General features: G+C 36.2%; 1 protein-coding gene across 2 annotated transcripts in view; it reads left to right on the top strand.

The window, feature by feature from the left end:
• REV3L (REV3 like, DNA directed polymerase zeta catalytic subunit) overlaps window positions 1–23,766 on the top strand; it is a 195,610-nt gene that overhangs the window by 127,592 nt on the left and 44,252 nt on the right. For both annotated transcript variants that reach the window (XM_024115548.3, XM_024115550.3), the window contains 4 exons: window positions 7,059–7,251; window positions 8,427–8,538; window positions 14,265–14,380; window positions 16,815–16,933. In XM_024115548.3, coding sequence (XP_023971316.1) covers window positions 7,059–7,251; window positions 8,427–8,538; window positions 14,265–14,380; window positions 16,815–16,933 — 540 coding nt within the window. The remainder of the gene's footprint in view (window positions 1–7,058; window positions 7,252–8,426; window positions 8,539–14,264; window positions 14,381–16,814; window positions 16,934–23,766) is intronic.

Here is a 23,766-nt window from a genome sequence, read left to right on the forward strand (position 1 = left end):
ATGATCCTTTTAATGTGCTGTTGGATTCTGTTTGCAAGTATTTTGTTGAGGATTTTTGCATCTATGTTCATCAGAGATATTGGCCTATAGTTTTTTTTTTCTGTGACATCTTTGTCTGGTTTTGGTATCAGGGTGATGGTGGCCTCGTAGAATGAGCCTGGGAATGTTCCTCCCTCTGCTATATTTTGGAGGAGTTTGAGAAGGATGGGTGTTAGCTCTTCTCTAAATGTTTGATAGAATTTGCCTGTGAAGCCATCTGGTTCTGGGCTTTTGTTCATTGGAAGATTTTTAATCACAGTTCCAATTTCAGTGCTTGTCATTTGTTTATATTTTCTATTTCTTCCTGGTTCAGTCTTGGAAGGTTGTGCTTTTCTACGAATTTGTCCATTTCTTCCAGGTTGTCCATTTTATTGGCATATAGTTGCTTGTAGAAGTCTCTCATGATCGTTTGTGTTTCTGCAGTGTAAGTTGTTACCTCTCCTTTTCCATTTCTAATTCTGTTGATTTGAGTCTTCTCCCTTTTTCTCTGGATGAGTCTGGCTAATGGTTTATCAACTTTATCTTCTCAGAGAACCAGCTTTTAGTTTTAATGATCTTTGCTGTTGTTTCCTTCATTTCTTTTTCAGTTCTTATTTCTGATCTGATCTTTATGATTTCTTTCCTTCTGCTAACTTTGGGGGGTTTTTTGTTCTTCTTTCTCTAATTGCTCTAGGTGTAAGTTTAGATTGTTTGATATTTTTTTTGTTTCTTGAGGTAGGATTGTATGCTATAAACTTCCCTCTTAGAACTACTTTTGCTTTATCCCATAGGTTTTGGGTCGTTGTGCTTTCATTGTCATTTGTTTCTAGGTGTTTTTTGATTTCCTCTTTGATTTCTTCAGTGATCTCTTGGTTATTTAGTATTGTATTGTTTAGCCTCCATGTGTTCGTATTTTTTTACAGTTTTTTTTCCTGTAATTGATATCTAGTCTCATAGTATTGTGGTCGGAAAAGATACTTGATACAATTTCAATTTTCTTAAATTTACCAAGGCTTGATTTGTGACCCAAGATATGGTCTATCCTGGAGAATGTTCCATGAGCACTTGATAAGAAAGTGTATTCTGTTGTTTTTGGATGGAATGTCCTATAAATATCAGTTAAGTCCATCTTAATGTGTCATTTAAAGCTTGTGTTTCCTTATTTATTTTCATTTTGGATGATCTGTCCGTTAGTGAAAGTGGGGTGTTAAAGTCCCCTACTATTACTGTGTTACTGTCGATTTCCCCTTTTATGGCTGTTAGCATTTGCCATGTGTACTGAGGTGCTCCTATGTTGGGTGCATAAATATTTACAATTGTTATATTTTCTTCTTGGATTGCTCCCTTGATCATTACGTAGTGTCCTTCTTTGTCTCTTGTAGTAGTCTTTATTTTAAAGTCTATTTTGTCTGATACGAGAATTGCTACTCCAGCTTTATTTTGATTTCCATTTGCATGGAATATCTTTTTCCATCCCCTCACTTTCAGTCTGTATGTGTCCCTAGGTCTGAAATGGGTCTCTTGTAGACAGCATATGTACGGGTCTTGTTTCTGTATCCAGTCAGCCAGTCTATGTCTTTTGGTTGTAGCATTTAATTCATTTACATTTAAGGTGATTATTGATATGTATGTTCCTAATACCATTTTCTTAATTGTTTTGGGTTTGTTTGTGTAGGTCTTCTCCTTCTCTTGTGTTTCCTGCCCAGAGAAGCTCTTTTAGCATTTGTTGTAAAGCTGGTTGGGTGGTGAATTCTCTTAACTTTTGCTTTATCTTTAAAGGTTTTAATTTCTCCATCGAATCTGAATGAGATCCTTGCTGGGTAGAGTAATCTTGGTTGTAGGTTTTTCCCTTTCATCACTTTAAATATGTCCTGCCACTCCCTTCTGGCTTGCAGTGTTTCTGCTGAAAAATGCTTCCTGGACTTGACTGACTATTTCCTTTCCCATGTTAGGGAAGTTTTCAACTATAATCTCTTCAAATATTTTCTCAGTCTCTTTCTTTTTCTCTTCTTCTTCTGGGATCCCTATAATTCTAATGTTGGTGCATTTAATGTTGTCCCAGAGGGCTCTGAGATTGTCCTCAATTCTTTTCATCATTTTTTCTGTATTCTGCTCTGTGGTAGTTATTTCCACTATTTTATCTTCCAGGTCACTTATCTCTTCTTCTGCCTCAGTTATTCTGCTGTTGATTCCTTCTACAGTATTTTTAATTTTAGTAATTGTGTTGCTCATCACTCTTTGTTTGCTCTTTAGTTCTTCTAGATCCTTGTTAAATGTTTCTTGTATTTTCTGCATTCTGTTTCCAAGATTTTGGATCATCTTTACTATCATTACTCTGAATTCTTTTTCAGGTAGGTTGCCTATTTCGTCTTCATTTATTTGGTCTTGTGGGTTTTACCTTGCTCCTTTGTCTGTAACGTATTTTTTTGTAGTTTTTGTTTGTTTGTTTGTTTTTGATGGGTGGTGCTGTATTTCTGTCTCACTGGTTGTTTGACCTGAGACGTCCAGTGCTGGAGTTTGCAGGCAGTTAGATAGAGCTGGGTTTTGGTGCTGAGATGAGGACCTCCGGGAGGCCTCAGTCCGATTGATATTCCCTGGGGTCTGAGGTTCTCTGTTAGTCCAGCAGTTTGGCCTCAGAGTTCCCACCACAGGAACTCAGGCCCAATCTCCGGCCTAGGAACCAAGATCTCGCAAGCTTCATGGCACGGTTAAAAAAGAGAGAGAGAGAGAGAAAGGAGCAGTACAATATCAAAGAATAAAAAATAAAATTAGAAAGATAAAAAATAGATTAGGAAAAATAAAACTATAATTGAAAGAACTGCAACAAGGTAAAATAAAACCACAACAGAAAAAAGAAACGGGGGGGAGGGAACAAGCCAAAAGGAGAGAACAATAACAAAGTATAAAGAATAAAATAAAATAAAAAAAGTAAAAGATTTATTAGGAAAAACAAAAATATTAAAGAATCAACAACATTGAATCAACAAACCAAAACAGAACCCCAATCTAAAAGAGGAAAAAGGAAAAGAAAGAAAAAAGCCTTGGCTATGGGGGTGGAGTTTAGGTGGGGGGGTGTAACTTAGGCAGGGGCTGGATTTAGGGTGGGGCAGGACCTAGGTGCGTGGTGGGCGGGGTGTTCAAGTGTGGGGTGGGGCCTCTCCTTAGGACCTGCTTGTGGAAGGGGAGAGGCAGCATGTGGAAAGGAGGGCCTCTGGAGTGTGGAGTTCCAGAGTTTGGAGGTAGGGCCCTGAGTGAGGGTGTGTGGGTGGGGTTTAGGCCCAGCGCGTTGGGGTGGGTCTCCGAATGTAGAGGTGGGGCCCTGGGTGGGGGTGTAGGGGTGGGGCTTGGGCTCTACTCTGCAGGAGGGAGGCTCTGAGGGCACAGGATTAGGCCCGGAGCCCAACAGGCTCCCCGGTGCCTAAGTGGACAGGGAAAGCGCTGGCCCTGTTCCCTTCCATTCCCTCGCACCACTCCCGCACCGTCTCCCCCAGGGTCTCCCCCGTTGCCGCTGGACCCCTAACCATGGGTGGGTCCCACTGGGTGTAGGAACTCTTTCCCTCCCCCAGCCACCTCTCAGGGGTGCCGGTCCCAGAGGTCCAGCCTTTACTTTTGCTCCCCCTGTCCTCCCTCCCATTCCTTCAGGACCTGCATGGCTGGAGCGCACCTAGGTGGGCAGAGGATCAGGCCCAGGATCTCATCAGGTTCCTGGGGGTGCACGTGGGCAGGGGAAGCGTGGCCATGCTCCCTTTTGATCCTCTGCCCTTCCAGTGGTCCCCCAATTTCCCCCTTTGGTCATGGGATCCCTTCCCCTCCCCAGCCGCCCCTCAGGGGCGGCAGTCCTGGGCCACCTCCACTTCTCCTCCCCCTTCACTCCCCCCATGCCCCACGTCCTACCCAGTCGCTGGGGGTTCCTCCCATCCCCTAGGTGTCTGTGGTCCCCCACTGGTGTCTGGCAGGTGCCCTAGTTTTGAGGAGATGTGAATCCACGTTCTCCTATTATGCAATCTTGACTCTGCCCCCCTTGTCCCTTTCTTACCCACCTCTTTACTGATAACACTCAGTAAATCTCTCTTTCCATCTCTTCATTCCATATGTTGGCTTAGAAAAAAATGCCCCTAAGAACACTAATGCGTTTTATGTCGAGGAATAAAAAGGCAAAATTTGAGGGCACTTTGGCCTGGTATATAAATAAGTCAACCTCCAAGACTCTTTTTGACCTGAAATTGTATTCAGTCTTCTCCATAGTCTTTCCAGGTGTTCATTGTTTTCTAATTAAAGTGGGGTTTTTTTTGTTTTGTTTGGGTTTGGAGAGAGGTTTTCCATTTCACATTTTTGTACATTCTTATTGTTTAAAAGAATAAATCCTGAAGAGTATATATTTAAAAGTAAAAGTTCTTTTCATTAACTCCCCATTTTACTTGGTTTGATTTTTTTTTTAATATTGTGTTTTTAAAAAATAGAAACAGCAATGTATATTTCTTAAGGAAAGTGGTGGATTTTTGGAAATTTGTTTTATTATTCCATATGCCTTATACATGCATAATAAATGTTCTTATATTTTATTTTATTTTATTTTTATTTTTTTTTAATTTAATTTAATTTTATTTTTTTTTGTGGTATGCGGGCCTTCCTCTGCTGCGGCCTCTCCCGTTGCGGAGCACAGGCTCCGGACACGCAGGCTCAGCGGCCATGGCTCACGGGCCCAGCCGCTCCGCGGCATGTGGGATCCTCCCAGACCGGGGCGCAGACCCGGTTCCCCTGCATCGGCAGGCGGACGCGCAACCACTGCGCCACCAGGGAAGCCCAATGTTCTTATATTTTAAAAAGTACTTAATAACAAATTTACTAATGAATACATGCACTATTACATACATGTACATGGTAAAAAATTTCACATCATGACAAAAAATTACCACAGTGTTCATTGCAGCTCTATTTACAATAGCCAGGACATGGAAGCAACCTCAGTGTCTATCAACAGATGAATGGATAAAGAAGATGTGACACATATATACAATGGAATGTTACTCAACCATAAAAAGAAACACAATTGAGTTATTTGTAGTGAGGTGGATGGACCTAGAGTCTGTCATACAGAGTGAAGTGGTGGGATAGGGAGGATGGGAGGGAAACGCAAGAGGGAGGAAATATGGGGATATATGTATATGTATAGCTGATTCACTTTGTTATAAAGCAGAAACTAACACACCATTGTAAAGCACTTATACTCCAATAAAGATGTTAAAAAAAAAAGAGACAAAAAGATTTCCTTTGAAAAGTAAGCTTCTCTCCCACCTGAGTAAACAATCCACTTCCCCAAAAGCAATAAACAGTTTTATGTTTTTTGTCTGTTTGCAGACATTTTCTATGCATGTACTTAACATTTTTCACATACATGGAAGCATACTACACTCGTTCCATTTATCAATGTATTATGTTGGTCTTTCCATTTTAGGACATGTAGATCTGGCTCATTCTTTTGAAAATTTTAAAGGCTACAGAGTTTTCCATTCTGTAGTTTTTATGGAAGCCACATAATTTATGTAACCAGTTCCCAACTGATAGACATTTAGGTTTTTAGTCTTTTTAACTTATAAAAAACTGAAAATATTATCATCTTTAGTGAACATCTTTGTGCATATATTTTGGCTACATATATGAATATATCTACAGGCTTATTCTCAAGAGTAGAAATGCTAGATCAAAGGATATGTCTTTTTTTAAAATTGAAGTATAGTTGATTTACAACATTATATTAGTGTCAGGTGTACAACATAGTGATTCAATATTTTTATAGATGATACTCCATTTAAAGTTATTTTAAAATAATGGCTGTATTTCCCTGTACTGTATAAAATATCCTTGTTGCTTATTTATTTTATACATAGTGTTTTTTATCTCTTAATCCCCTGCCCCTATCTTGACCTTCTCCCCTTCTCTCTTCCCACTGGTAACCCCTAATTTGTTCTGTCCTTTTAAAATTTTGGTAGATATTTCTAAGTTGTCCTCCAAAGATATCTACCAAATTCTACTCCCATCACTAAGGAGAGCCTTGCATTTACATTTCTTCAACAGATGGCATGCAAGATAAATACAAAATATAAATGCTTTATTAAATTTATATGATCTGAGTAATTACCAGTAGTCTACTAATTTTTCATTGCCAGGTATATGTATCCTACTGGTACAGTGATGGCTATAATTCTAGCTGTAATCATTAATCATCCAACATATATGTTTTTCTTATCCAGAGTTTATTCTTACTCTTGTCTTAGAAAGAGAACAAAGGATTACAGTTAAGAAGAGTTTTTATTAGCATAGGAAAATAAGTGTAAAAAGCAAAATATTACATTTTTTGCATTATATGTCAAAGAGAAAATGTGCATGGGCAAAAATCTGGCTGTGTAGTTGACACCATACAATTCTTATGATTTTTTTCTTTTCAGGAAAAACTGTAATTAAATCTGGCTACTGTGTAGTTGACACCATACAATTCTTATGATTTTTTTCTTTTCAGGAAAAACTGTAATTAAAAATCTGCCTATTATGTACAAAAGTCTAAATTTAAGTAGCCCTCAGAGGATTAATAGGTAGGAGTTTCAAACTAAAAAATATCTGTCTTTCAGTTTAAAATATAGGTAAAACTATAATTAACTGGGTAGAAAGTAAAAAGTAAAACAAACAGACTTTGGTTTGAATGTACAACCACCTGGACTAGTCATTCTCTTTCTCAAATAGAAATTGTGAAAATTGAGAGGCACTGCATGTACTCTAGACAGATAGTTTTAAGTGTGTGTTGTCATTAAGAAATTACAGCGTAAGCAGATTTTCTAAAAGAAAAACGTGAATTGATTTAACCTAATCTTAGAAGTAAAAGTCTAGTTTTAATTTGTGGAGTGTTAAATTGTGAATGTGTCCTTTATAACCATTTTTTTCTGTAATTTTACATGTGTATTTCCTTAGAGTCTTAGTGAAACATACTTCTTTCGGCATGTCTCAAAAAAAATGTTTAAAAGCGTGATTTTTATTTCCTTTTATAGATACAAAATCTTACTCTAATCAGTGTGGAATTACATGCTCGAACTAGACGAGACTTAGAACCAGATCCTGAATTTGACCCAATCTGTGCTCTGTTCTACTGCATCTCATCTGACACTCCACTACTGGATACAGACAAAACTGAACTCACAGGTGTAATAGTGATTGATAAAGACAAGACAGTCTCTAGTCAAGGTATTGTTCATTTTTATTAATTTTATACCTACCTACACTAGGATGAACCTTTTAATGGCACAGTTTCTGTGCTCAAGATCTAAACCAAGCAAGCATAAGGAACTCCTCTCTAAAATGTTTGCTGAGGTGGGAGTAGGAAGTGTTGTCCATAGCTTTGTCCTAAATTCATTATTCTTGAATTATTGTTAGAAGTCAGAAACAATACAATATAAAGAGCTTAATAAAATTTCCAATTAGCATATCTAATTTGATCTAAATATTATTATATAAAATACTAATTGTTAATACTGAAGTCAAATGATTGTGTATCTCTAGGTTGGGTGGACAGCCTTCCTTATATATGCATGCTGGTATTTTGCTGCTAATACAGAGTTTCTCTTTACTTTAAGAAGTTAAGTTACTACTGTAAGTTAATGGTTTATAAAAGACTTAAGATATGTTCTGATTTTGTTGATATCTCTTCCTAAATACATACACTTTTGGTTCAGAGGTTCTTCATATAGGATACCATGTAAGGCACTTTATAAAATACCAGGTGTTCCTCTGCAATTTTAAATAGTAATATGTGAATTCAGTCAATTGAGGAGGAATTCTTAACATATAACAAAACTGTACAGGAATTTGCAGTTTAATCAGTGATGTGCTTGAGCTGGCTTGTACCAGTTCACAAGCCAATTGCTAAATTTTCATGAAATTTTTGAACTAGTTGATGTCACATTGGTAATTTCAAATTAGCCATGGTGGGAAGTTTTCACATCTTGGATATAGGCAAGCAGTACAAATCAGGGCTTTTTTTTTTTTTTTTTTTTTTTTCCTGGAGAGGTGCTTATAAGCATTCTCCAGCATACCACTGAGTAAAATATTCTCCACTAAGCAAGCCTCTTCCTGTAGGAGGAAACAAAGTAATAATATTTCTTTTTGGGTGACACGTTATCTGGAGAATTTTGTGAATGTACACTTTTCAGGAAAATAATTGAAAATATGAAATTTGTATTTTCAGTTACATGTTGTACTAGAAAACCTTTAAGAAAATTTTCAATAAACTGAGCTAATTATGTATTTACTTTGGGGAATGCTGTCTCATTTTAAAGTATTTAGCTGCATAGTCTTACTCAAAAGTAAGGGATAATATTACTTAAACAATTATACATAATAAATATTTTGTTTATTCTTAGATATCAGATATCAGACCCCATTACTTATTAGATCTGGAATTACAGGACTAGAAGTTACCTATGCTGCTGATGAGAAGGCACTTTTTCAAGAAATTGCACATATAATAAAGAGGTATTGTTTTGTATTTTCTGATTTTTTTTTCCAGTTTTTGTTCAGAGTCCTTTTGTGCTACTGTTGAGTAATATAGGTGAAAGTTAAAAATAGGAAATGATGGGCTTCCCTGGTGGTGTGGTGGTTAGGAATCCGCCTGCCAGTGCAGGGGACATGGGTTCAAGCCCTGGTCTGGGAAGATCCCACATGATGCCATGGAGCAACTAAGCCCGTGCGCCACAACTACTGAGCCTGCGCTCTAGAACCTGCGAGCCACAACTACTGAAGCCCACGCACCAAGATCCTGTGCTCCACAATGAGAAGCCACCGCAAAGAGAAGCCCACGCACTGCGATGAAGAGTAGCCCCCACTTGCCTCACCCACGTGCAGCAACAAAGACCCAATTCAGCCAAAAATAAATAAATAATAAAGAAAAAAAATTTATAAAAAAATTTTTAAAAATAGGAAGCGAATCCCTTCCTATGGCCCTTGAAAGAAAAGTTAGCCCGGAAGGGATTTTGCCCTCACCTCCAACCACCATCACCATTTCCAGCAGATTAGGGATAAGAAAAAGAGTATTCTATACTCAGTATTTGGGGCCAGTGAAAGAGAAATATTAGCTTAGCCTCTAGCTTTCCCAGTTGGATTTTAGCATTTTTCTATGGTGATGAAATAATGGGGAACTGTACTAAAGTTAAATTGTATTATTCATTAAATAGTCTTCTACCTTGGGAGCCAGCCACCATTTCAGTTCCTTTTTTTCTTTTTTTTTTTTTTTTAGAAAATGTTTTCTGAGTTTTAAACAAATCAGTATTTCCAAAAAACTTTGGAATGCAATTTGTTCATAAATTTAAGACTATTTGGTATATACGCTTTTGTGCACATAAGTTTGTTTTTTTTTTGTTTTTTTTTTTTTTGCTGTACGCGGGCCTCTCACTGCTGCGGTCCCTCCTGTTGCGGAGCACAGGGTCCGGACGTGCAGGCTCAGCGGCCATGGCTCACGGGCCCAGCCGCTCTGCGGCACGCGGGATCCTCCCGGACCGGGGCACGAACCCGTATCCCCCGCATCGGCAGGCGGACTCCCAACCACTGCGCCACCAGGGAAGCCCTGCACATAGTTTCTTGAAAATCTCTTGACCATTTGATAGTTGGCTTTGATGCTTGATAGTAGAATCTTGTCAAAATTTATGAAAAAGAGTTTTTAACAAAAAAATTTTTAATTTAAAAATTAAACAATTAAGTGGATCTCCTTTGCATTTTCTCAAGAGTATAACTCTTAGTAGCCATTGCCCATTGCTAGATTTAGGTTTTTAAATGCCTAAAGCAGGCTGGAAAATACTCTTTGGATCCTGATGTATGGATAAAAGCTGTCCTTGAGCGTTTTGTTACACTCAAGCCTTTCTGTTCTGCTTTTGTAGTCGAACTTTTTCCTATAAAACTGAGACAGTATCCTGCATTAAAGATCAAGGTGATGTTTTACTGACTCAACATCTGATTGCATCCCAGATGGGTTAACATAAACCATTTGAAAATTAGAAAACCAGAAAACGTTTTCAGTGAAACAAAATTAGATTAAATGTCAAAGCATAAAAAAATGATATGCTGCTACCCACCACTCTAGGGAGGAAAAAAGAGGAATGTATTTTTACTATTTATAGCACTGGTGACTGGATGGATTCCCATCCATTTGAGTCTTGCCATTGTCAGTCCTATCTTTTATCTTCTTATAGAGATATCAACATGTCAGGTACTTTCAGTGCCCCCACTGCAAGCAGCTTAGCAAAAGGAACATGTAAGAGTTTTAGGCAGATACCATTTTATGGGCCAGCACATATCCAGTAATGTCCCTGGGCTTTGAATGCTTGTCTTCTCCTTGTTAGGTTTATTCCCAGCAATAGGATTACCTGCGAACATTGAGAATCTTGTCAATCATTTGCAAGTGTAGTAACTGTCTTAAATGTCCATAACATGAATTATACTGGTTGTTAAGAAAAATGGAGTAAACAAAATAAAACTAACTTCTGGTTCTTACTCAAAAGATCATATGGCTATTAGAAAAAGAAGAAAAATGCTTAAATATCAACATTTCATTTCTGTAATATCCTTTATATATTAGTCCAAACAACTCCCTAAAAGATTATTTCCTTCTCACACCTCATTTGTTGAGTACCTACTCTACACAGGTTTTGCTAAGAGCATAGGCTTGGGAGTGAGCCAGCTCTGTCTTTTTGTCTTGAGCAAGTTACTTATCTCTCTAAACTTTGGTTTCCTCATATGTAAAAGGGGTAATAGATATGAGAATTAAGTGAGATAAAGCACATAAAACTCTTAGCCTGGTCAGTACTTAAATGTTAACTCTGTGTGTAAGGTACAGTTCTCAAGTGCTGAATATAAGATTGAATAAGATACAGATGCATATTGTCAAAGAGGTTTATTGTCTTTATTTTTCTGTTCTTAATATTTACCTGCTCAGGTGGCAAACACATAAAATAGTGCAAAGCGATATTACACAAGTAAAACCAAATCCATTATCTTCTTGTCACAAACATTTTTCTCTTTCTGTATTTCCTTGAACTATTAATTTCACATTTCCCCAGACTCCCTAACTTAAATAATTTAAGTTTTGAGTCCTACCTTTTTTTCTTCTCTAATCCATGCATTACATCCTATCCATTTAACCTCAGAATTATCTTTCAAGATACTTCCTTCTCCCCTCCCCCTCCCCATGCCCATTGCCACTCCCCTAGTTAGAGCCCCCTCACCTCTCATCTGTACAGATGTTATTGGGTTATCTAAAATATTAATTGTAAAGCAGCTTTTTTCTGCCTAAGCAAATAAAATTATTTTCATCTTTGCTGCTTTTTCGGATGCTTCATCAGAAGCACAGTTTTGTTCTTCACTGCTAATCCTATCTACCCAACCTTGTTCTTTCTATAACTTTTAGAAACCTGGTAGAGTGAATAAAATTTACAAAAATTGCAGAGCAAGTCACCAAGATTTTGTTACTGTCACTGAATGTTTTCACAGAAGAAATACGGAATCCTTGGGACTTTGAACTTGAAAAAGATGTTTTATCAGCTTTGAGAGTCTTGTAAAATTAAACAGCCTCTAGGTCAAAAAATAAATATACATAATAGATCTTCAAAATACTGAAATGACAGTTTTTCTAAAAGAACAAACTCTATTTAATAAATCCATTAAGAGAAGCATTAAGGGTAGCTTTTTTTTTTCCCAGCGGTCATCTCTGAGCAGTAGTAGTTTATAAAATAGGTACTTGTTAATTGAGAAAAAAATACTTTCAAAACATTATCAGAAAATAAGTGTACTTAATCACTCTATTAGTCAGTTACCACAACAGAGCAAGTAGCTGATTGGAATAATAATTCTTATAATAAGTAGATGTTTCATGAATCAAAAAAATTCAGATGAAGAAGGTGGAAGAACTGTGTAAGAGTTATAACAGAAGGGCTCTGTAATCATCTGGCATCTTCTTCATGTTGTACCCATGTTCAGAAATGTATGTGATAGGTACTCCAGCAATCTTCCAAAGTCTTCCCAAGATCAAGGTTAACTGTGACCAAATTGTAATGCCTGTTCTAAATATTCTTAGTATTAATGCAGTCAGCTGCATAGGTTCTTTCATATGTGTATGGGAATCCTTCAAATCTCCTTTCCCTGACGATCCTTAGAGTCACTTAACACTTCTGCCCCAGTTTCTCAAATTTAGACATTACATAGTTAGTTTTATAGGGAGATGCACTTGTCATGCAGATCATCTTTGACTGCTCTGAGAAGAGTTTAACTTTAATGGAAGAGTTGATGAAGTTGCTATCAACAAAAGACGTGTTGAGATATTGGATGTTATTTTAGAAGACAAATGAGCAGGAAGGGTGTTGGGAGACTTCTCTTTTCTTGAAGCCCTAGGACTTTTCTGGACTTCCTTTTTAAGAATTAATCTACCCTTTTAACCTCTGATCTCTGAGACTGAGCCTTTGCCTCATTGTTGCATATTGCCTTGCTTTCTTTTGCTTCTCCCCGCTCTCTCGTGTTATAATCCTGCTCTTTGTTCCAGAATTACCAGCCACGTGGCACTTTCTACCAAGAAAACTCTTTTATAGGTCGGTGAAAAGATCCATTTGGCTGTTCTATTAAATTAATCAGTTTTATTAAATTAAGTGGTTTTCTCAGAAATTTCAGTCCTTTTTATATAGAGGAAAGCACATGGATATATGTTATCTTTTTCTCCTGACAAGTTTGAAGGCTACTTTGTAAGTCTGTAGTATAACAGTGGATCACAAGCAGATTACCAGATGTTGAAATTTACATTAGGGAATGTATTTTATAGGGCCTTTAAGGAATAGGAAAAATGAAAAGAATATTATTGCAGAAGTTTGAGCCTAGTTCTTTTGACATTAGCCACTTAAGTAAGGAGACATTTTTGTGACATTCTTATTTTTGTTATCTAAGTAAAAACTAATGTCATTCAATACCCATTTAAAGAAATTAGCTACGGAAGTATGATAAAATATTAGCAAACAAGTTCTAAAAATAGATCTGGTCTGCCCATGAGCCATTGTTACCACAGACTTGCAGAGTAGCCATATATTGCTTACATTAGTAAACTGGGGTAATCTATAACTGTAGACATTGGATGAAACTTAAAAGTGTTAAGTGATGTAATATGGACAGGCTGCACATCCCATAATTCAGAGTGACTTTATAAGCAGTTATGTAAAACCCAACTTTATAAATTTTTGTGATCTTTCACTCTGCTTTTTTGGCTTTTATGAATAATGGTATAATAATCAGAGTAATTTGGAACTTCTAATTTGATAGCATTACAGTAGTTTTCACTCTCAAAAGTTTTTGTTCTCCACCTAAGACTGTAATCAGTTCTTCTTTTGCCCACACAATTTTCCCACTGAAGTAAATCGTCATGCTTATTTTCCTTTGTACTATAATCAAACATTTTTTTATGGTGGTGGTCACTGTGGAAGTCCTCAGAAGAAGTACAAAGCAGCTCTTTCTAAGGTGGATGCAGATTGTCAGTTCAGTTCTACCAGTGCAACTGTGTGACCACAGTGAGCATATTTTTCACCTAGTTTCTGATGTTTAGCTTCCCCACATTAATCTCACCCCTATTAATATTTAATTCCATTAAACTGAGTCACCTTCCTCTTAAGTTTAGAGGACAAACTTATCATTACGGAGGCCTTACTTTATGTGAGGACCAAGTCTTTACTAAGAGGGAAAAGGAAGAAATTTTCATTTTCTTTCTCAGCATTACAACTGTTTAAGGACAGTAGAGGGTAGAGGGGTAGAAAAGTGACAACAAAATGACCTGGGGGATCATTTTCAAAATACAGTATCCACTCGTGCCCTCATACTTCACCCCGCCCCTACCCACATTATATCTCAATTATACCCTCACTCATACACTTTACTGGTAATGCCTGCCTCCCACCCCAATTTTTAGTAGCCTCTTTGCCAAGTCATATCAAGTAAATACATAATCTAAGTAAAAACTACTTTTGCTTTTACAAAAGTAGCTTTGAACTAAGAACTCTAACCATCCCACCCCTTCCTCTATAGAAATTCTGTAGGTACCACTATATCACCCTTTTCCACCTGAGAAACATTATAAAATGTAGATTTTTAATTTTGTAATTTATATCATGAAGAAGTAGTTCTTCTGGTTAAAGGTTCAAATGTGTGGTCCTTGTTTAATATTTTCATTCCTTCTTTAGGTATGATCCTGATATTCTGCTAGGATATGAGATTCAGATGCATTCCTGGGGTTACCTCTTACAGAGGGCTGCTGCACTGAGTGTTGACTTATGCCACATGATCTCTCGGGTGCCAGGTAGGAAGCAGTATTAACGTTTTACTGTTAACTACAGGGCAAATTACAAATAAATAAAGACAAGATTATTGTTTTAGCCTGATTTTTAATACTAAATTGTGTAAGTTCTAGATATATCATAACTCCATTATAAACTTTAATCATACATATATCCCATTTTTATCCAGCATTTTAACATAAATATTTTTCTGCATTATGAGATAGTCTTTATAATCATTATGAAGCACATAACATTTCTTTGACTTGATATACCATAATTTTATTTTACTTGTTTGGTTCTATGTTTTATCCATTTGGTGAGGAAGGAGGAGATAGATGGTAGAGGAACACTAACTGTTTTTTTATTTGTGTGTCAGGCTAAAAAATTACCTGAATTTTGAAGGCTGTTCCCCAAAAGTGTGATTCTAATTGAAGAGAGGGGCAGTAATAATATTCATATCAAAATTAGTTTTTAAAGCATTTTTTAAATTATGTTTTGTTTATAGTTACTGAATTTTTAATAACTTTGTTTTAAAGGCCCCTCCCCACAAGCTGGACTAGGACAAAGTAGCATATACTTTGGGAGGTGTAAAGATCAAATACAAAGTTAGTAAAACCAATCAAGATACCTCCTGAAAGGGGTTATGAAGTCAATAAACTATCTAAAGTGTTGGTAAATGTAAAGGGAAAAGTTGAGGCTAGAAGATTCAAGGACAGTAAATATTTTGAGCTTTGCAAAAGTTTAGAAAAAAAGGCAGAGCTGCTTTTAGTTTTTCATTGCATTAATTGTTTGTAGCTTCTCTGTCCCTTGAGTGATAGGAATAGTGATATATCTCAATTTTTTCAACATTTCATTGGGGATAGGTTTCTGAACATTCAGGATAGGTAGCATGGGTGTTCAGTGCACTTATTAATTAATTAATTGTAATGAGTAAGGTATATGACTTCAGAATAATGAATGAAAGCTCCTGTCCTTTTAGAACACTGCTGAATCCATTTTTATGAGGCAGTATGGTGCAGTAGAAAGGGCATGCTTAGGGAGGCATAGTAAAGAGCACCAATGGTAAAGAGCACACATTCTGGAGAAAAACCACCTGGGTTCAAATTCTGGCCAGCAGGATTCAGACATCCAACAGGATAGGTTTCTTAACTTACCGATACCTCAATTTGTTCATCTGTAAAATAGGGATGTAATAGAACTTACCTCATAGGGCTATAATAAAATACTTAGAACAGTGCCTGAGAACATAGTAAACATTATGTGTTTGTTAAATGAAAAAATGAAAGGAAAAATACAACACTTTTTTAAACTTTTTTTTAATTGATTTACAGTATTGTGTTAGTTTCATACAGTATAGCACAGGGAATTATATCCATTATAATAAAGTGGCTGTATTAAAATAAAATAAATAATGTTAGTAAAGTTCTTAGAACATAATAGACATTCAAATATGGTAAATATATTTATTATTCTAGAGCCTCTATCAACAACATTCATGTATACCCAGTGTTATATAGGAGAAACAAATTTTAATTTCTAATTCTACATAAAATCATCACTTAGAAACTAGACTCAGAACTCTGTTCACTGTAAGAGGAACTCTTCATCTAGTTCTCCATGCGTAGTTAATAGAATTTCACCCTGAATATGAAAATCATTAATTAATGTCAACAAATTTTCAGAGAATTGTTTAGGTTAAAAATTCTACCATTTTTTCCCCAAGAAATGACCAGTTTAATAATAAATATTTTTCATCCAAACACCAAAGAAATGATGTGGTGTTAGGTATTCATAAAAATAGCACCAGGGCTTCCCTGGTGGTGCAGTGGTTAAGAATCCTCCTGCCAATGCAGGGGACACGGGTTCGAGCCCTGGTCCAGGAAGATCCCACATGCCGTGGAGCAACTAAACCCGTGTGCCACAACTACTGAGCCTGCGCTCTAGAGCCTGCGAGCCACAACTACTGAGCCCATGTGCCTAGAGCCCGTGCTCCGCAGCAAGAGAAGCCACCACAATGAGAAGCCCGCGTACCACAACAAAGAATAGCCCCCACTCACCACAACTAGAGAAAGACCGTGTGCAGCAACGAAGACCCAACGCAGCCAAAAATAAATAAAATAAATAAATTTATTTAAAAAACAAATAGCACCAGTAATCATCCTATTTAAAAAGCACTTATTTTTTAAAATGTGTGTATATGTGTTTTTATTAAAAAATTTATACAGTTTTCAAATACATTTATTTCACAAAATTCTTTTATAACTTAAAGAGGAAAGAAACTGTTTTATTAGTCAAAATAATGATTATTCTCTTAAGTCTAATAAAAAATAAACTGAATTACATTTAATCTTTAATCTTCATCTTGAATTTTTATTATTCTCATTTTCTTTTGCATGGTTTGCTTGGAAATTTGGTTTCTGTGAGTCCTGATGCAACCTATATTCATTTCTATAGATGACAAAGTTGAGAACAGATTTGCAGCCGAAAGAGATGACTATGGGTCGGATACAATGAGTGAGATAAATATTGTTGGCCGAATTACACTAAATCTTTGGAGAATCATGAGAAACGAGGTAAGGTACTTTATCTGAAATTTGGTTTGGAAATAAGAGATTAGATCAATATATAGTGATTTTAATCATTATAGAATATTAGTATAGCTTCCTATATAGCTTATGCTTATTTGTGAATTATTTTTATTATACTTAAGTAGAGTTTCAAAAATAAATACTACTTTCTAAAATGCAAAGCTATAGAAGTATTTAACTTTGTTATTGATGATTTTCCCCCCCCCCGTTTGTGTCTAAGCACAAATAGCAGTGGCTATAAAAGTCTACAGCTATCATAAAATGTTATCTTGTATGTATGGAATGTTGTATAATTTCATCATTTTTTGCTCTTCAATCATTTTTACACTCAAGGCCAGATAAACTCAGCTTGACCTTTTTGATTTATTACAGTAAGAAAAATTTAGTCTAGATATAGGAAAGAACTTTTTGAACTAAGGATATTTAAAACCTGGGTCAATTGGAAACACATTACTTGGAAATAGTTAATAGCAGCATCCAGTTGAGTCTTTGGGGGCCCAGGTAAGGATTTTTGGTAGTATGAAACTATCTTATTAATATGCAATCACTCAGAGAAATAATTCTGTCACCAAAAATGTAAGAAAAAAATACCTACAATAAATTGCTCTATTCTCAGATTTTGGACTTGTAATATCAGATAAAATGTTTAAATTTAAGAGAGAACTCTATTCTTCAACTACTTCCCTTTGAAAATACTTTCTCTTTCTATTTTACACTCATTATCTGCTGTGATCTTTTCTGGCTCTTCTAGATTTATATAAAAATTTGAGTTTCCAAGCATGCCCTCTGCAATTCTTTTGGGGACCAATCATGGAGTAATTCTTCCAGATAAGAAAATATGCTCTTTATATAAAATTTAGGTATTCCCATTTTTATTTTTGTTTTCTCTCTGCACCATGAACTTAAAGTTATGCTCACATTTTATCTAATTTGAAAATGTACCATACATATATCTGCTTGAGGATAATTTTTATCCTGTTGTTTCTTCTTAAAATATTGTCAGCACAAGAATCCTCTAGTGACTTCCAAAATACAGTTGACCCTCAAACAACATGGGTTTTGAAGTACGCAGATCCACTTATTGGTGGATTTTTTTTTTCTCCATTAAATACATACTACAGTACTACATGATCCACAGGTTGGTTGAATCTGCAGTGCAGATTTGCAGATACGAAGAGCTAACTGTAAAGTTATACACAGATTTTCAACTGCATGGGGGTGGGTGCCCTAACCCGTGTTGTTCAAGGGTCCACTGTAATTCCTAGTGACACGGCATAGGATATGGAAGGTACAGAGATTGTGATGTATTTGGTTTGTATATTCCATTATGTATTTCAAACTTCAGTCTCCGATATTGCCTGAATGAACACATAAATTAAGTATATAAACACAAAATTAAATTATTGAGTCTTACTTAGTTTTAGGGGTCTTTTCATTCCTGAAGATCCAAAGAGCAACTATAGCAATTATCAACTGTTAGCTTAAAAATCACAAATTAGAGAGTAAATATTTTTTCAGAGTTTAGGGCTTTCTTTAGTCCTTACTGAAAATTCAGGGTCAAAGGCTCTCTCTAATTCTAGGCTACATCTATACCATCTCTGATCTTTATTTGTATCTCTGCAGAACAACTGTGAAAAAGTTATGAGTCAGGTAATTTACACCACCACCACCCCCACTTCCTAGATGTGCCAAATTAGATGATCACTTTTTTCCTAACCCTAAGTACTCCTGGCAATTTGGAAATTTCCGTGAAATCCTGAATGAACTTGTGGGAAGTACTGGAGTACTGTCTTGTATCTCTAGTTTGTTATAGGATTTTAAGGGTTATGACTTTGGCCCTAAGAGTTTCTTCATATTAGAGGCCCTCAAACTATTTTTTCTGGATTTAAACATTTCCAGAAGCTCCTTTTTTATCTTTATTTCTTTTATCTGTATCTCCCTCATGACACTTAGCTGTTTCTAGCTCTTTGGTTTTCTTAAATATTTATAGTTTGTTTTTAATGTTCCTTATTAAAAATAATTTATATTCACTATAAAAAAATGCAGAAGAGTGTAAAATGAAAGTGAAATCCAACATCTCCACAACAGTTGCACCCCCCCCAGATACAATTTACAGTTGAATGGATACCTTATTTTTAATGCTACTTTGGATTTTTAAATTTTTTTAATTTGTTTTTTAATATACTAGTTTTCACTCTCCTGCTTAACATAGAATTACTGCTGTTCCCTCCAGACTTTGAATCCTCAGTAACAAACAAAGTGCCTCTGAAATAGTGCTCATGATATACTTGACTGCTTGAATGAAAGAATAAATAACTCTTCCCCAGAGGATTATATTTAGAGGCCTTCTAGATATCAACTTAATCCAGGCCTTACAAGAATTTGCAAACTAGGTTGGAAACCGATCTGATTCAATTCAACAAATATTACGGAATGCCATCTCTAATGCACAGATTTGGGCCTCGGTTTAGATCAAATTAAGATTAAGGGTATAGCTGGTTCCTCGATTTTAGCAGGCAGATTATCTGGGTGCAGATGTTGTTAGGTGGGTAGATGTGAGGATGAGAAGTTCTGTTCTGGTTGCTTCAGTTTTCTCAGTGAGATAGGAACCACTGTTCTCAGCTGGGGAGGGGCTCTTTGGGTTTGAGGAGAGAAGAGTTATTTAGGAGAATTTGAGAGTGATTAATTAAGAAAATATAGAAGCTAGGCATTGACAGCCCATTTGAGATTTGCATCAGCAAATTAAAGAGATACCTGCCAACTGTGTTCAAATTCACAGATATAAGTGCAGAGTAACAGAGGGTTAGATTTGAGCACAGCTCACAAGCAAAGGGTTATGGCTTTACTAAAATTTAATTAATTAAAAGGAAGCAAGAGGGGGCAGAGAACTGAATGTTAGTGCAAGGTTGGGATTATAATGACTGACTGTGGAATTTGAGCTACGTTAGGAGCAAAGAGGTCAGGGCACCAGGGGGAGTAACCCGGAAGGAGACAGCGGTCGGAGGATGGGTTACATGAGATTATGGAGAGGGTACAATTACCGGTAATCACAGGTCTTGGAGTATGATCGTCGGAGTGGCTAAGGTGATATGGAGGCACTGATGTGAATTACCTCTGAGACTTGTCTTCTGGTAGCAGTGTGGAAGGGGGCAAGACCAGAGGTAGGAAACCAGTAAGAACATTATTGTGGTAGCTCAAATGAAAGTTGACAGTGATATAGCGATTCACAAAACAATTTAGAGAGTAAATCCACAAGAATTGGATGTACAAAAAGATGAAGAGGAGGAGGTATCAAGAATGATTATCAAGGTTCTGGCATAGACGATTTAAGATCATGTTTAGGTGGGAAAATGAAGATTAAGGATATAGAGCATGAGGTATCAGTCAGATATCCAGGTGAAAGATACTCAACAGACATTTCAATAGGAAAGTCTCAAATATGGGGTCGAGTCTGGATTAGAGGTACAGCCTTGGAAGTCACATGAGAGTGTGGATGAGCTCACCAAGAAGCGAATGGAGAGAGCGATCAGGATTGAGCCAAGCACAATTTTGTGAATGAAAACATTTTGAGGAGCAGACAGAGGAATCAGATGCTACGAAGGAGTTGTCAGATAAGATAGTGAAGAACACTCCCAACAGAGTCACTAGGAAGGTCAGATGCTTCCACACAAGCATGTAGGCCTGCATCTCAGTTTGGAACATTGGAATCTGGTTCTCATATTCCCTATTACAGTGTCAGTCTGTAATTTTTGACTTCTGGTACTCACAAACTTGCAGGATAAGTAAGACAAGAAAGTAGTGAGGTATTATTCAAGATGAGAAAACTGACATGCACGGAAGTGACTTGCCTAAAAGCCTCATAGCTAGTATGGGGTTAAGAATCAGGATTGTGGGCATGCTCTCTGTCTTATTTTATATATTTTATTTTCAGTATATATAGGGTAAAACATGTGTAAAATAAAATATATAAAATAAGCTCTCTGAGAACAGAGAGCATGTTTAAAATGAGTATGTGTCTGTGTATGTATGTATATACACACATATCCCATATATATTATATGGCCTTGATAGGGCATCTGTCACTGACTGACCCCATAGGCATGTAAGAGCCAAATGAGACATAAATGATATATACATTTAGAGGAAAGACTGTTGGGTCTTGGTGCAGAGTGAGGAGGGAGTGGGAAGGAAGTACAGAGATGTTCTTGCTGTCAAAGAACACTCTAGAAAAGGAGACAGACTTGTCACCAATAATTGGTGTGTATTAGGGTGCAGAGTAAGCAGCTGAAACAAAAAATACCACACGGCAATGAAAAAGAATGAAATACTGCCACGTTGAACAATAGATGAATCTCAAACATAATGTTGACCAAAAGAAACCAGATAAATAATAGTACATATTAAATGTTTCCATTTATATGAAGTTTAAAAATAGGCAAGACTAATCTATAACTTTGGTGAGTATTGAGTGGGAAAGGACACAAGGGAGCCTTCCAGTGTCCTAAAAATTTCTTCATATGCATGGTGGTTACATGGATGTATACATAAAAATTCATGAGTTGTTCACTTTAAATTTGTGTATTTTTCTATAGAAAGTTTATGTCAACCAAAATTTTTAATTGAAGACTCTGGGGAAATGAGGAACAACTACGGGAATAAGGTGATAGAGGATAATAGGGCCGAGGTGCTTCCTTTTGGTCTCCTTCCACTTTCCTCTTTATTTTCTCAGTTCCCTTGCACTAATTCTCTGATTGCCTCTCCCCATTCTGAATAATTTGTTTCTGAAGGGACTAACCATTGGGTACTGCACATTGACTCTGTGAATGGAAAAGTGTAACCATACCTCTGTCCGCTGATTCCTTTATTAGTAAAATAAATGGCCAAGGATTATAACACTTTCTTCCTCTATCAATTCTGACTTTGATCTACATAGTACATTTTTCCAATGTTTAACCTACTCAGATTGCCTTCTAAAACAAGTAACAAACTCCTAATTCATAGTTTTAGATTCATTGTCAACTTATGGAGTAAATCACTCTAAAGATTGGAACATTCTAAAGGTGGAGCATCTTAATTTTAGAGTTCTTGTTTCCTTCGTTTAATTTTACTCACAGCTGGAATTATAGGTGATCATTTTTATGCTTCTGTGATGCTAAGAAGACCCAAAGTAGAGTGGGTGCTATAAGGTTATAATATTTTAGTCTTAATCCAATTTATGACATAGTTCTACTTGAAATAAAATCAACTCAGAACATAGATCTGCCATCTGCCTCAGATATTGGGGACCAATTTCTAAAATTTAAGTTTAGTTTGCGATCACAGAATCCCCTAGTTAATCCTTATAGGTCAACTTACATGGCAAACTTCAAGTTTTCCCATAATGAGAGAGCTGCAGGACAACATGGTGATCTTTTCTGTAGAGAATTTTTGATTGTTTTAATGACGATATATACTCTAGCAGAAGTTTAGGTTTGGTCTAAAGTGCTATACTCTTTATTAGGTAATCATGTAACTACTGAGATCAGATATTTGGTTCCATTTTCTATGAAACTAAATAGAAAAAAAATTTAAACTAAATTTTGATATTTGGTATGAAACTAAATAGAAAAAAAATTTAAACTAAATTTTATTTAAACTAAATATTCACTAGCATGTAGAAGAGTCATTCAAATATGGCAATTTTATAATAAAATGAGTTATTTATTTTTGAGAGAAGTACTCCAGGGCAATACTGATTTTTGTAAAAGAAATGGTAATTTACTTCCATTTACCCCCATAATGGGTTAGTACCTGCTTTATACTGGTGACTTTAGAATAGATAGGCTCATTCCAAAGTTTAAAAGTCTGTCCGTGTGTGTGTGTGTCTCTCTCTCTCTCTCTCTCTCTCTCTAAGTGTAAGTACATACACATACTCTGAAGTATGCCACATTCTGATGCTGTCGTTCTGGAGATTGATAGAAATTGTAGATAAAGAAGACCAGTTTTTTGGGGGTCACTGCACTGAGATGAGCTTAACATTCAGTCCCTGTTTTGTACTTGCTGGATTGTAGAAGTGGAAAAGAATATATTTTAAAATTGTAATATACAAATGTGAAGTGCTGTTTGAACTATTCCTCAGAACCTCGAGCTGACCTAAGAATGGTGACTGCTGGTTCCTTAATTTCCATTTTACACTGAAATACTTGCCATTGTTTAGATTGCTTGTGTCTTGTAGGTATTTCTGAGAGATCATCTAGCTAGAGGTATGTTTTATGAATTTGGACCCTTTTTCAGTATTCTTCTCCCAGTAACACAGCTTTCACCTACATATTTTGAAGATGGGAAACATTTCTGTCATTTCTTTTTAATCTTTTGCTCTCGGAATGAAATTGACTCTATAATGTCCATATATTGGGTCTTAGTACTGATGTAATTCTTGGGAGCAGGATGAATGCCTGTCTTTAACTAGATAACTCATCCTCGAATCTGTGGGAGCCTGTTAATCAGCATGTCATCCAGGATCAAAAAGTAAGTATGGAAAGAACAAAAAACTAACTTGCTTGACAATGCTTCTGTTTGTCAGTATTTGTATTGGCATAGAGTATAAACAGAAGTGATAAGAACTGGGATCTCTAAAGTAAGTATTATATGACCAAGTTGAATCTCTTCAGCTCTGATTATTTTTCTAATTAAATATTAATTTATTACAAACATTTCTGTCCAGTAGGCTATATATACATAGTTTTAAGACCTTAATTATGATTCAGTTGTAACACGAATCATTTTTACAAGTAGCTTTCATATCTACTATGAAAAGTTAGAAATAATATTTAGGATTT

The sequence above is a fragment of the Physeter macrocephalus genome, chromosome 10 (assembly GCF_002837175.3).
Source record: "Physeter macrocephalus isolate SW-GA chromosome 10, ASM283717v5, whole genome shotgun sequence".
NCBI classification, from domain to species: Eukaryota; Metazoa; Chordata; class Mammalia; order Artiodactyla; family Physeteridae; genus Physeter; species Physeter macrocephalus.